General features: G+C 42.5%; 1 protein-coding gene across 2 annotated transcripts in view; it reads right to left on the reverse strand.

Annotated features, from left to right (window-relative positions):
- Positions 1-15,088, reverse strand: part of LRP6 (LDL receptor related protein 6) — a 90,293-nt gene that overhangs the window by 43,896 nt on the left and 31,309 nt on the right. For both annotated transcript variants that reach the window (XM_082223043.1, XM_082223042.1), the window contains exons 4-5: positions 7,037-7,233; positions 4,419-4,550 (exon numbers count right to left, since the gene is read on the reverse strand). In XM_082223043.1, the coding sequence (XP_082079169.1) occupies positions 4,419-4,550; positions 7,037-7,233 (329 nt within the window). The remainder of the gene's footprint in view (positions 1-4,418; positions 4,551-7,036; positions 7,234-15,088) is intronic.

Here is a 15,088-nt window from a genome sequence, read left to right on the forward strand (position 1 = left end):
AATAATGGGAGAGGAGGAGGAGGGAGAGGGAGCACCAGGGGGGCAACAGCTGATGGACAGTGTCTTTAGAAAGCATTCCAGACCCACCATCTCCCAGAACCTGGCAAGTCTTGAAAGTAGGAGAGCAAATGGCTCAAAGACAGAGGTCGCTTGCCAGTACCCATAGAGGAGGTGATGAGGATAACAAATGAGGAAGTGGGAGAGACGGGGTGGGCGGGCTGGAAATTCATTTGGGTCAACGCCATTATCCAAGAGGCTGGGTTCTATAGCCTCTCTCTGTAAATACTGAATAAAAAGCAGACGGTAAAAACATTCCTTGTCTTTGTACGTTCCTGGGCAACCGGCCATGGGAGTTGCTGACAGCAGCCTGACAGTTGTATGGAAATAAGCAAATAGAGAGTGGGTTTCCTCCACTCTTTGTTTATTTGTTTAAAGCCCCCCCCCCCATGCAAAGCTGTGATCACATAAGTAAAACCAGTATAAGATTTAAGTTACCCGTATTTCACTGAGAACCCTTCCTCTTCATTTTCATTTCATTTGGGAAAATGGATGTTGGTATTGTTTAGGCACCAACATTGGTCAGTTGGATTTAATTTATGTGGGTTAAAAATAAAAAATATTTCAGCACTCGCCTCTCTTCCAGCGGTCTTCAATTTTGCATAATAATAAAATAATAAAATAATAAAATAAATAATAATAATAATAATAATAATAATAATAATAATAATAATAATAATAATTTATACCCCACCCATCTGGCTGGGTTTCCCTAGCCACTCTGGGTGACTTCCAACAAAATATTAAAAATACAGTAAAGCATCAAACATTAAAAACTTCCCTAAACAGGGCTGCCTTCAGATGTCTTCTTAAAGTCAGATAGTTGTTTATTTCCTTGACATCTGATGGGAGAGTATTCCACAGGGCAGGTGCCACTACCAACCTCTGCCTGGTTCCCTGTAGCTTCACTTCTCACTGTGAGAAAACCGCCAGAAGGCCCTTGGAGCTGGACCTCAGTGTCTGGGCTGAATGATGGGGTTGGAGACGCTCCTTCAGGTATACTGGGCCGAGACCGTTTAGGGCTTTAAAGGTCAGCACTAATACTTTGAACTGTGCTTGGAAACATACTGCATCTTCCCATACTTATTGTTTGATTTAAATAAAACAAATTGTAAAGAAATAAGATAAGTTTAATTGACTTCACTGAGTTGATTAAATAGCACATGGGAAGCAGTCTGCCTATCTATAAAGAACTACAGTTTTATAACTCAAAGCTATGTTAGGTGTGCAAAGGATTGGCAGATGAGAAGAATGGGAAGTAAATTCAAATTTGGCTACCCATTAGTCATCTATGCTACTTAACAAAATAAGAATTGCCTTTCAAGTTTGCCTATTCCAGCAGCCTCTTTCCATCTGTGGCCAGTGAGATGGTACCAGGAATTCCACAAGCAGGATATGGGCCCTCTGCACATGCTTGTCCCAAAGACAAATGCTATAGAGATAAATACTTCCTCTGCACATTGGAGCTTCCATCTTGCCACCACTGACGGAACTGCAGTTGCCTAATCCCCTTCAAAAAGCCATCTAAGCCAGTGACCATCACCAGAGTTTGTTACAGCAATTCCTAAGTTTATGGAAGTATTTGATAAAGAAGTACCGTATTTTTCGCACCATAGGGCGCACCGGACCATAGGGCGCACAAAGTTTTTAGGGGGGGAAATCCAGAAAAAAATCCCCCCCAGCCCCAAAGAGCAGCGTACAGGCTGCGCACAACCTCTCCCTGCCGGAGGGGTTGCGCGCAGCTATGGAGCAAGCCAAGGCAGGGGGCGGGATGGATCCCGCTCGCTGTTTTGGCTTCCCCTTTAGCCCCGTGCAGCCTCTCCTTGCCGGGAGACGCTGCGCAGGGCTTTCCTGGCTTTCCTGGGAGGTGGGGGGATTCCCTCACCTCTCGCAAAAGCCCGCAGAAGCCGTACAACCCCTTTAAAAAGATCGCGGCTTCTCCTGGCTTTTCTGGGAGGTGGGAGAAGCAACTGATGTGGCCAGTCAGTCCCTTCTCCCTCCTGGGGAAAAGCCCGCAAGAGCACACGGAACTTGTGTGCGGCTCTTGGGGGCTTTTCCCGACTGCCTCCCCCCTGCATTCGCTCCATAGGACGCACACACATTTTCCCTTGCTTTTTAGGAGAGAAAAAGTGCGTCCTATGGTGCGAAAAATACGGTACCTTCTTTTCTCTATCCTAAATCTAGCATTCATCAAGCTCTGGTACTGTTGCTGGCATAGCAAGTCATATCTGTCACAGAAGAAGACCAGACCTTCCGTCCTTGCGACAAACCTATGCAACAATCATCTACAGCATCTATAGAGCAGTTGTAAATTTTCTGCAGGATTATTACTTAGCATATTCTCACTGGTAATATTTTATGTTGATTGCTTTATGCAATTCTGACTACCAAGGAAAGTCTTGGGACATAATGTAAGCCTAACTGAAAATGTTGTGCTGATATGTTTCCAAAGCCAAATATGGAATTTATTGAAATAAAAAAGTGATAAATTGATTTCATAAATAACAGGGATGAACAACAGAGAAATAATATAAAAGTTATGCCATGTGGTCCAGAAGCACCAATCTGGTCTGTAACAGGTAGGGTTGCCATCGTACCTATACAGGATTGTCCTGTATTTCCATATAATATGCTATATCCTCTATTGATACAGTTTTGTCCTGGATTTCAGGCCCCAGGGTCACCCAATAAACAATGCCTGGAAACAATGCCTTATGAGGAACGGCTAAGGGAGCTGGGCATGTTTAGCCTGAAGAAGAGGAGGTTAAGGGGTGATATGATAGCCATGTTCAAATATATAAAAGGATGTCACATAGAGGAGGGAGAAAGGTTGTTTTCTGCTGCTCCAGAGAAGCGGGCACGGAGCAATGGATCCAAACTACAAGAAAGAAGATTCCACCTAAACATTAGGAAGAACTTCCTGACAGTAAGAGCTGTTTGACATTGGAATTTGCTGCCAAGGAGTGTGGTGGAGTCTCCTACTTTGGAGGTCTTTAAGCAGAGGCTTGACAACCATATGTCAGGAGTGCTCTGATGGTGTTTCCTGCTTGGCAGGGGGTTGGACTCAATGGCCCTTGTGGTCTCTTCCAACTCTATGATTCTATGATTCTATGAATAAGGTTCATGACAGAGACAGGATTTGGACATTAGTCTCTTCAATTTAAGTCTGTTCATTATATCGCACTGGCTCTTGGCAGATATATTAACTGAAAGAACAGCATAGATTGTTCCGTACCTGAAAAGAAAACATTGTTTGGATTTATATCTCCTGAAAACACGGATTTGCTTTTTCTGTTAGATTGTGTTTGATGTGATCAGAGGTGACATCAAAATTCCAACCACACACACATCTTCAACACTTGATGATGATCATCATTGTGAATCAGCCCTGCAAGCCTAGTGGTTAATGTTACCCCCTTTCACCTGCACTTCTTATTGAACAATAAACATATATACCAAGAGAGGCATATAAGTCATTTATGGCTTTGCATGTCAATATAAGCACTTTAAATTGGGCTCAGAAGGACAAAGACAACCAGTGCAGGTCTTTCAAGAATTAGTGTAATATGTGCCCAGCCAGCAGTGCTCATAAGTAGCATGGCTGGATACTCCATTCCGTCCTAGATGTAGTTTCTGAATCTTCAACACATTACAACAGTCCAGTCTTGAGGTCTGTGAGATGATCCATGGTTCTTTGAACAAAACATGGTTTAAACAACAATAACATTATTATCGCAGCCCACTGTGAAAAGTGTGAGCGTTCATAACATATTAATTCAACTTTAGGATAAATACTTCATACAGGTTATCAGTTAGTTCCAGAAAAAGCATTTTGTTCCTTAGCATTAAGTGACAGATTAGAGGTGACAGCCATCTGGGTGCCATAGTCAGGGTGTGTTTATAACACGCCCAGAATGGCCTATGAGTCTGGCAATGGCATTAAATCAGGCCTGTCTGCCTTTCCCACACAGCACTGCTGCCAGTCTTGAAGCCCATCAAATTAAATGAGAAATTACCCCCTTTTAAGCTTGCTCTCCTTTTCAAGCCCCCAATGCGCTTCCAACAGGTTCTTTGGCATGTGAGCACACAGTATCCCCCCATAAAGCTCTATGTATGAAGTCTAATGTGGTACTAACTCTTCCTCCCTAGAACTTTCCACACACATTCCTCCAGGTTATCTTGCACCCTCCCCACAATTTGAGAAACCACTGTTGTAACATACACTGAAGTGTCAGTGTACACTTTGTACTTGACTTGTAGCATCCTTGCCAGAAAGGTACACTATTCAATTATGCTAACAGATCAAATTCTTTGCCAGTTTAAACTCTATTATCTGAATAACTTTTAAAATTATAACATACCATCTTTGCAGGTTTTTTCATTTTCAAGGAGTTTCACGCCTGTGGGACATGCACACTGATAAGAGGGCTTGACAGGAGACATCAAACATAAATGGGAGCAACCACCGTTATTGGTTCCACATGGGTTTGTAGCTGTCAAGTACAGAGACCATGCAGATCAGTGTGTAGTAATACTAAAAAACATTACATTGCACATCAAGAATAACATGTTTTTAAGGGAAGAGAAACATGGACAGCAGAAACAAGCAAAATAAGTCAGGAAGTGCACATACACAGGGTATATGTGACTTGAATATGTGTATATTTATGTGAATGGGGAACTATGTGTACACAGGAGGGGGGAAATACAAAGAAGGCATTGCACACCAACCCAAGCCTCCCTCCTCACATCTGCAAAATAATGTTAGCCTCCAAAGCTGCATTTCATCCTTTTGAAGAAAAGCTGTATTGAGAATTTCATTTTCACAACCTTCAGTTTTGTTTGTGATATACAGTTGTGATTTTATTTTTTTCAGTTTCTGAGGTAATTTTATTGTATGCTATTTGCATTTTTTTGTTGTTATTGTATTTCTGTTGTAAACTGCTCTGAAATTTTAATATATTAAGGGGCATAGTATTTTATAAATAAAATAAATAAATATAAAACCCAATGTTGACTTTATTATCGTAATGACTGGTCTGCCTTCACACAGACAGATGATATGAGATATGCAAAGCAAAGACAGCTGCACAGAAAACTCTGGCACAGCAGAAACCTCCTTACTGTTAACAGGAACTATTTCCATTTCCTCTGCACCACATTTCATCCTCTGACCTGCCTTGTCAGGAACATAAAGCAATAGCCTAAATAGCAATCCCTCCTAGAGCTTGATCCCAGGGAGCCATCTGACCATGGGAAAATCCACTTTCATAGGATCAAAATAATTAGAAGCATAAATGCCACCTCTGTCTCTCTGAGGAGTTAAATTGACAAGCTGTTTCTCCCTCAGTCTCCCTTTTCCCCCATGACAGTGTTTCTCAACTTTTTTCTGACTGTGGCCCCCGCTGCCACCGGTAGAAAGGGAGCTATTTAAATGTTCTGTCTGTAAACAGAATATGTTTTATTTATAAAAACACATTTTACTCCTCCACAATGGAAAGTGTGTACTACATCTGTGCCAAAAGCACATGGGTCCAAATTATCTCGGGGGGGGGGGGATTATTTTACTGTCCTGTTAGCTAAGTTAGAAGCTGAATCTAAAATAGCATTAAAGGTGAAACATGACTTCTATAAAATTATAGGAACACAATGAAATATTGTTGAAGCAGAAAAACATAGAATCATAGAGCTGGGAGGGACCCCAAGGGTCATCTTTCTAGTGCAGCCCCCTCCAAGGTAGGAATCTCAGCTAAAGCATCCATGACAGATGGCCACCCAACCTCTGCTTAGAAACCTCCAAGGAAGGAGAGTCCAGAAACTCCCAAGGGAGATCCATCTTCCATGTATTATAAAAAGTAAACAATACTGATTTGACCCCAGTTAACTGACACAGAAGGGGAAACCTACAGGTACAGTCCAAATGGCACACAGCTCTGTATGTATCAGAGAATTTTAAAAAGCAAGTGGTCCTCACTCACCTGATGCAAAAAGGTATTATCATTCGGAGGAGCCCTGGCTGCCTAGATAAAAAACTATAGCCCCACACACCCTTATCTGAATTCAGTGCGGCTTTCTTCTGAGTAGACACCTATTTACTAGATGCAAATCTGCTGCACCAGACGGCCCTGGTCCGCTAGGTGCTGGGATGGATTTCACCCTACACCTTTAGGAGCTGGGCCAATGCTGCCTAGCAGTTCCTCGCCATACTGGGGGAAAGTGACAAGCGGGATGCCGCAGGGTTCTGTCCTGGGCCCATTGTTGTTCAAAATCTATACAGATGACTTGGATGAAGGAAATGAGGAGATGCTCTTCCCATCTGCAGATGACACTGGGAAAGAGGAGACAGAAAACTGATATGATAGCCGCCTACGATATCTAAAGGGCTGTCATTTGAAAGAGGAAGGGGTGGTCTTTTTGCCTGCTCTGATGGGTAGGACTCAAACCAGTGGATTCAAGTTGCAAGAAAGGAGAGCATAACTCAACATCAGGAAGAACTTAGACTCCTTCAGAAAGTGGCTATTGGTCATGGATACTTTAATTGAGATTCCTGCGTGGCAGGGGGCTGGACTAGATGAACTTTGGGTTCCCTTCTAATTCTGCAATTCTGTGTAGAATTGTAAAAGAAAAAGCAACCTGGCTACCTGCCACAAACTGAAAACACAAACACAAAATAATACGATTTTACTACTCAGATCAAAAACATTAAGAGTTGGTGATTCACTCACCAGTCCATGTGAATCATAATTTTGTTATTTGGCCATCATGCAGAGATTAATCATAGCTAAGGTTCTTTAACCATGCCCGGGTGTGTTGTCTGAACTGGTGCCAGTGTTTCTTGGGATATATTTTTAATTCACTGCCTTATAAATTGTACCAAGGAAAGCATCTGTACTGAACTCTTCCACTCTAAGGCAAATTGGGACTTCTACAAATCTGTTCAAAGTTGTAGTTAGCAATGGTGGGGGAACAGAGAACTCACCACTGGGCTGTCGTTGTTGGTTGAACACATGAATATCCATGGGAGAAAATATATTGGAATGTATTTCACGCAGGTTCTCCCCAGTGTATTTGTTGCAAGCCAGGACAGAACGTGTGGTCCAGTCAGTCCAATACAGTGTATCCTCAAATAATGTCAGAGCAAAAGGATGTGGAAGAGACCCTTTAATGACAGCTTGCCTGTTGGAAAACAAATGGAAAACGTATGTTCAATCTACAAGCAAAGTCCTTAGATCTAGGAAAGAAGCTCTAATTGGACTCTTATCAACCATCCTTTTTCTTAGGTCTGAACTGCTAAATTGCCTAAATTTATTTTAAAAATTAGGACAACCTTATCTTCCCTTAATCGGCTAAGAGAACCTGAATAGGTTTATTTTAAATCTTAACTGAGGATTTTATAGTTTTAGGGTTGCACACTGCTTGAAGTAACTCATAGAGGCAAACTCGTGATTTGCTAAGAACGTCATGAAACGTGTCAATATTTCAGCATTAAAAAGCAGTTTGTAATCAAAACAACCTAGGAAGCTAATACAGTACACTTTCAATGTTTTACACATTTACGGAATATATACAGTAAAATTTCCTTACAGAAATCATCCAGGATTAGTCTTCCTCCACCCAGTATTGCACCTCTTCTCAAATACACTTTCTCTTTCTGTCAACTTCAACAATGCAGACTCCAACCTTTGCTGTCCCTCTCTCTAATACTACTTTATATATGCCGCAGGGTTACATATATTCTTACACTTGCAATTCACTGCACATAGGATTGCAGTCTTGACATTTGAATTAATATTTTATACATCAGTATACAAAATGCACTGAAAGAAAAGAGAGGTCGCACTAACTATGGACTGCAAAGAGGTGCATTTCAAAAAAGAAAAACGTGATAAAACATTCAGAACAAGAGAATTTTAGGAGATGCATTTTGATATCTAATATTCTAACAGAGATTCTAGCCAGAGAGAATAATATTTAATCCAGTTAAATCTCACCATCACCACCACTAGAATAGGGTCAACGATGAGCTCTATCCTGTGCATAGGCATGCACAGCACATTTCAACTGGGGGAATTTTCCATTTATTTATTTCAGGAAGGAAGGAAGGAAGGAAGGCGGGGGAAATGACAAGGCAAATGAGGACAAGAAAGAGGTAAAGAGTCAAAAAGCTCGCAAAACAACCACAACAAGAGTGGTCAAGATGACAAAATAATATATTTTTCATGCACAGAAAAAGACCCATGGCTGACGAGAGGGAGGGCAGATCTGGAGGGCAGATGGCTCCTCCTCCTCCTCCTTGCTTGTGCACCGCAAAAGCAGCCCCTCACTCCCACTGAGCTCTCTCCACAAATGATGGTGAGTTGCTTGGGCAGCCGAGGGAGCCAGGTTGCTGTGTGCTCTCTCCCGCCTTGCCATGATTCCTGGTTTTTTTAAAAAAAAACAACAACATTAGGCTGTGCCCAGGCACACCCTGCGCACATGACCATGCTCCTGTGTTTGGTCAGATACAACATGAGGCATGAGTCTTCCTCTACTTGTGCTCTAGCCATTTCCCGTCTTATTTCATTGCTCCCAGCACAGATATATAACAAGGAGTCATAGAAATTCTATCCAGAAGGAGAGGGCATTTGGATAAAAGTCATCTACCAAATAAATAACAGCAACAACAACAACAACAATTTTACTGGGCGCCACTACTGAGAATGCCCTCTGTCTGATTCCCTGTAACTTCACTTCTTGCAGTGAGGGTACCGCCAGAAGGCCCTTGGAGCTGGACCTCAATGTCCGGGCTGAATGATGGGGGTGGAGATAATCCTTCAGGTATACTGGGCTGAGGCCGTTTAGGCCTTGAAAGGTCAGCACCAACACTTTGAATTGTGCTCAAAAACATACTGGGAGCCAATGTAGGTCTTTCAGGACCAGTGTTAAATGGTCCCAGCAGCTGCTCCCAGTCACCAGTCTAACTACTGCATTCTGGATTAGTTGTAGTTTCCGGGTCACCTTCAAAGGCAGCCCCATGTAGAGTTCCACTGCAGAAATCCAAGTGGGAGATAAGCAGGGCATGTACCACTCTGATGAGACAGTACACAAGCAGGAAGGGACTTAGCCGGTGTATCAGATGGAGCTGGTAAACCTGAGCTTCCATGGACAGCTGTGAGTCCAAAATGACTCCTAGGCTGAGCACCTTGTCCTTTAGTGGCACAGTTACCCCATTCAGGACCTGTGAGTCCCGCACACCTGCCCGCCCCCTGTCCCCCAGAAACAGTACTTCTGTCTTGTTGGGATTCAACCTCAATCCGTTAGCTGCCAAACACATAGAGAGGAAAACAATAATTAAAAACCAATTAAACATTGATAGAATAAAACTCCCTACCTACCTACCTACCTATCATGTATTAAAAACATACAGATAATTTCAATAAAAACAGCACCAACCCTTTCATTCAGTTCCCAAAAGCCTGTTGGAACAAGAAAGTCTTCACTTGACAGCAGACGACAGCAAGGAGGGAACCAGTCCATCTTCTCCAGGGAGGGAGTTCCAAAGTCTGGGAGCAACCCCTGAGAAAGCCCTCTCATGCACCCCTCCTCACCCTGTGAGGGTGGCAGGAATGAGAGAAGCTTCATCTTTTCCTCCCTAAACCTGTTAAACCTTTTAAGGTGATCAGCACAAGAATTCCCTGGCTTCCTTTGGAAGGAAGGGCAGGGTCCAAATTAATTAAATATATAATCCTATTTGGCGGGCTTCATTCACTTAAGAAGGGCTACTATGTCTGCAAATGTCAACCAATTCTATCAAGAGTAAAAAAAACACATTATAGCCTTAAAAAAAAAAAGGTCCCCATAATAATAAATTGGTTAGTCACAATTCTGTCTTTTTGGGGGTTGGGATTTAGACCTGATCTGAACTAGAGAGCCCTTACAATACCTTGGATTAAATTGGGCAATTTTTCAACATGTTGAACCGGGATCCAAACTGACTCTTGTGGTTGGTGCACAAGAATGTGTGTGTGCACGCGTGTGTGTGCACATGCTAGCTCTATTTAAGAAGTAGTAATGAGATTAGCATCAACTCCTGTGGTTCCTCAATATCTTTTCTAAATCTCAATAATACAATGAGGGCTTTCAACAGCACTCTATACTTACTTATACCACCCAATGGCATGCTTTCGTATTTTATAACCTGATGTTCCCACCACATATGCAAATCACTAGTATTATCAACACTGCATTCTCCAACAGGGCAGCCTTTAATTTGAAAACTTCAAATTCATCAATAACTATCATGCTATAAAAGCACACAGGTTTGTTCCTAAACACTAATCACAATTGCCTGAGTGCAACTATGTGGAAAAGCAGGGAAGAGCTTGCAAGGCACCCAAATGGACTTCAGCTGTGCTTTTTTATGATTTAAGGAAGAGATGTTGATTTCTGAACAAACATGATCGTATCCCTTCATGAGAACCACGTACAGCACACTCAGCTCCTTGAAGGAAGCTTGAATTGGAGCTCTTTGCAAACCCAGTTTTGTTTTTACCACCCTGAATTATTGTGTGTCAGCAATACCCACTTTGCTCTAACTCTAGGTCATTGATGAACAAGTTTAAAATCACTGGCCCAAAACATCCCTCCATTGTGAGGGACTGTTAATTTATTCCTATTCTTCAGTTGTTTTTTAAAGTTATTAGTGATCCATAACATAACTCATTCTCTTATGCCATGGCTGATCACATTACTCAGCAGCATTTATTGAATGACTTTTTCAGAAAGGTAGACAGGCTTTTGCAGAAGACATGCCAATTCTTCTTTAGCAACACATGCTCTCCTATATACCTGATTATATTTAATAGTGATTTCCACAGAACAGACATTAAGCAAGCAGGACTAAAGTTTCCTGAATTCACCACAGAGCCCTTTCAAAAATAATATTGGACGGGCTACTACAGCCAATTTCAGCAACTAAGTTACATGCTTTTGTTAGAAGATCAGCAATTTCACCTTTGAGTTCTTAAGAACTTTTGGCTGGGTAACATCCAGAGCTATCAACTTGTTCATTTTTTTAGTTGCCCATAAGGCCACCTAATAGTGTCACCAGTATATTTGTGTTCAAAAATGGATTTCAGGACAACATGCAAAGAAATTTAAAAATTTTAAATTTATGAATCTACTTAACCAACAATGCAATAAAACTAAGAGGAATAAAACCATTCCACTATATTCCTCAGCTTTCCAGACTCCCTTCCTGAAAAACTTAGTTCAGGCACAGGTTTCTGCCCTACATCTTCCACAAAGAGGACATAAACAAACAAATAATTCAGCTTTTCCTTATAATACTTCAGCATTCCTTTAACTCCCTTGTCTCCTGTCCAGCTGCTTCCCTAGCTAATTTCCTGTTTCTGGTACAAGTAATTTTTTATTTCCAATTATACATTCATCAAATGTATAATTCTTCATTTTTTAATTTCATTTTTGTCTGCAAAATTCTTTTGCTGAATATTGTGGTTCTTTTTGTTCTCCTTATTTGAGCAAGAGTTCTTGTTTCTGAAGGAACTTTTTTGCCCTCAATAGTTTCCTCTGCTCTGTTCTCCTGGAAACCTCAGAAGTAAGGGGCAACTAGAGAAAGGCCTCTAATAACTATCAGCTGCTGGGCGGGTTTGTGGGAAAGGTGAAACTTCAGGTAACTATGTCACGGCCCTGCCCAGAGAGAGGCTTGGTGGAATTTAAGAAAAGAAGCAAAGGGCAAAGACATGGAGACTTTTTAGAAGCTGGTTGCCAAAGGCCTGCCCAACCTTACATCCAGAGTGGAGTATCGTATCCCTGCAAGGACTTGGGAATCCCATCTTAATAGTATATATGCTACTGGGCAAACAGGGCAAGAGGTAGCACAGAATAAAAGGGTAAATACATGTCACCTTCCAAACTGGCCCCCAGTAACCATCTTGGAAATTAAGAGTCTCATCTCTATGCGCAAAAGAAGCAAGGCCCCAAAAAACGATGGTATTCCACCTGAAGTATTTAAATCCAGCTTCAACTGGTGGATGCCCGTGTTGGTAGCTTTATTCACAAGCATTGATCTTTCAGCATGTATCCCTGAGGACTGAGGCCTAGTGTTAATCTTTCCAATATATAAAAAGGGAAAAGAACAGAACCTGCAAACTACAGACCCATGTCTACCCAACATTATTAGGAAACTGTACGTCAGCCATCTATTGGGGAAACGACAGGCTGTCTTGAACAAGAAAAAATTCTAAATGACGAGCAGGCAGGCTCCAGGAAGGATCAATCCACAGTGGGCTTGTCCTACAGCACTTGGTTGAGAAATACACAGCCCCAGTTGATTTTAAATCTACTTTTGACCTTATACCAAGACAGAGGCTGTGGGACAAGATGGAAGAGACAAATATAGACTGTCATTTACTGACTTTGATACGCTGCCTCTATGAAAACACTCGTTTGCGGCTGAGATGTAATAGCAAAGGTCATCTATCCTGCTCCACCCCTTCTCTCAATGGAGTAAAACAGGGATGTGCCCTTGCCCCTACTCTCTTTATTTTTTATATAAATTATTTGGTAGGAAGCTTACAAGTGCAACACATTCAATATCCTAGTCTGTCAAACAAAGCCCTGCAAATTATATTATATGCATACGATGTAGTACTCTTGTCTCTCACAAAAGCGGACTTGAGGTGATTGTTGAGAGCCTTGGGGAGTTACTGCAAAAAGGAATCATTACAAATTAATTATGATAAAACTAAGATTATTGTGTTCTCTAGGAAAAGGATGAAATACAGATGGCAAATGAACAGCCATAAAATAGAGCAGGTAACTTCCTATAGGTATCTAGGAATGATATAGCTCTCAACAGGTACATAGAAGTTACAACTGAAAAATGCTGTTGCAAATATACAAAGAAGCTTAAAGGCACTTCTCTCGTTCTTCTTTAAAAGTGGAGGACAATTCATCCCCTTCTGCTATTCAAGTTTTTACAGCAAAGATTCTAGCTCAGCTGCTATATGGAGCATGCAAAACCATATTTTTTCTCTACCTAAAATAGAGCATTAAGTTGGTAATAGTTTACCAGGCGGTGCATACTCTTTAATTTCTTCTATTTTTTTCATTTTGGGTACCGTCCCCCACAAGATCCAACAGATCTCTGTATGTACCCCACTGTTTCTCCATATTAATCTTTTTCCTAGCTATTGCTTCTGTCAGGGATAACCACAGTGGTGTCTTTCTTTCCAGTAGGTTTTTGTGTTTGCCCAGACTCTAATCAAGTTCGTTCTGATCTAATAATAATAATAATAATAATAATAATAATAATATTTATTTATACCCCGCCCTCCCCAGCCAAGGCCGGGCTCAGAGCGGCTTACAAGCAATAATAAAAACAAGTTGAATGATTACAACTTAAAAACAAAATTAAAATACAACATTGAAATATTGAAACATTAAAATATTAAAATGTAGCCTCATCGCAGGAGAAGGAAAAGAAAAAAGAAAGAGAAGGAGGGAATCAAATTGGCTCCAAGCCAAAGGCCAGGCGGAACAACTCTGTCTTACAGGCCCTGCGGAAAGAAATCCGATCCCGCAGGGCCCTGGTCTCATGAGGCAGAGCGTTCCACCAGGCCGTTCCACCAGACCAGAGTTGAAAAGGCCCTGGCTCTGGTTGAAGCCAATCTAACTTCCTTAGGGCCCGGGACCACTAGGGTGTTGCTATTTATGGACCTTGAGGCTCTCCGTGGGTCATACCAGGAGAGGCGGTCCCGTAGGTACGAGGGTCCTAGGCCGTGAAGGGCTTTAAAGGTCAAAAGCAGCACCTTAAATCTGACCTTGTACTCCACTGGGAGCCAGTGCAGCTGGAAAAGCACTGGGTGAATGTGCTCCCATGGCAGAGACCCCGTGAGGAGCCTTGCTGCAGCATTCTGCACCCGGTGGAGCTTCTGGGACAGCTTCAAGGGCAGCCCCGTGTAGAGCGAATTACAGTAGTCAAGCCTGGAGGTGACCATCACATGGATCACTGTGGCCAGGTCAGGGAGGGAAAGGTAAGAGACCAACTGCTAGATGCGGCGAAGGTGAAAAAATGTCGCCTTGGCTGTTGCTGTAACCTGCGCCTCCATGGAAAGGGAGGCGTCAAGGATTACACCCAAACTCTTAACGGAAGGCAATGGCACTAATTGGCCCCCGCAAGAGAAGGGAGTTGGTCCCTCATCCCCATGCCATCCCAACCAAGCCCTAGGACCTTTGTCTTCGAAGGATTTAGTTTCAATCGGCTCCCACGAAACCATCCAGCCACAGCTTCCAAGCATCTGGTCAGTGTGTTCGGGGCCGAGTCAGTGTGGCCATCCATCAGCAGATAGAGCTGAGTGTCATCAGCATATTGGTGACAGCCCAGCCCAAAGCTCCAGATAATCTGGGCAAGGGGGCGCATAAAGATGTTAAAAAGCATCAGGGAGAGAATTGTTGGAGAATAGTTGGAGAAGCTCTTGTAAATTTGGGCTTTGCCATACCACATACACCTGTGCCGTCCATATTTAACAACATGCCCTCCCGAATCTAGCAGTTGGGTGTTCTTCAGGCACAAACACGATGCCTCAAAGTATAATCATATGCTTTATTCTGGGTTTCTTCCCCTGCCAGATAAAATTGGATTGTTCTTTCTGCATCGTGCATCAATAAGTATTGGTACTGTTTGAAACAGAAACAGTATTTTTGGGAGAACATTCATTTCTATACAGTGGTGCCTCGCAAGACGAAATTAATTCGTTCCGCAAGTCTCTTCGTCTTGCGAGTTTTTCGTCTTGCGATGCACGGTTTCCCATAGGAATGCATTGAAAATCAATTAATGTGTTCCTAGGGAAACCGCCTTCAGACCAGGTCCGGGGACAGTCTGTCCCCGGACCTCTTCTGAAGGCTGGGGGGGGGGACAAGGGCTTTTCTTCCCACCCCCAGCATTTTAAAATCACCCCGGGACAGCGGAGGACTTCTCCGCTGTCCAGGGCGATTTAAAAGCCCCTGGGAAGGCAGGCAGGGGGGACAA

The sequence above is a fragment of the Podarcis vaucheri genome (genome assembly GCF_965113315.1).
Source record: "Podarcis vaucheri genome assembly, chromosome: 5".
Lineage (NCBI taxonomy): Eukaryota > Metazoa > Chordata > Lepidosauria > Squamata > Lacertidae > Podarcis > Podarcis vaucheri.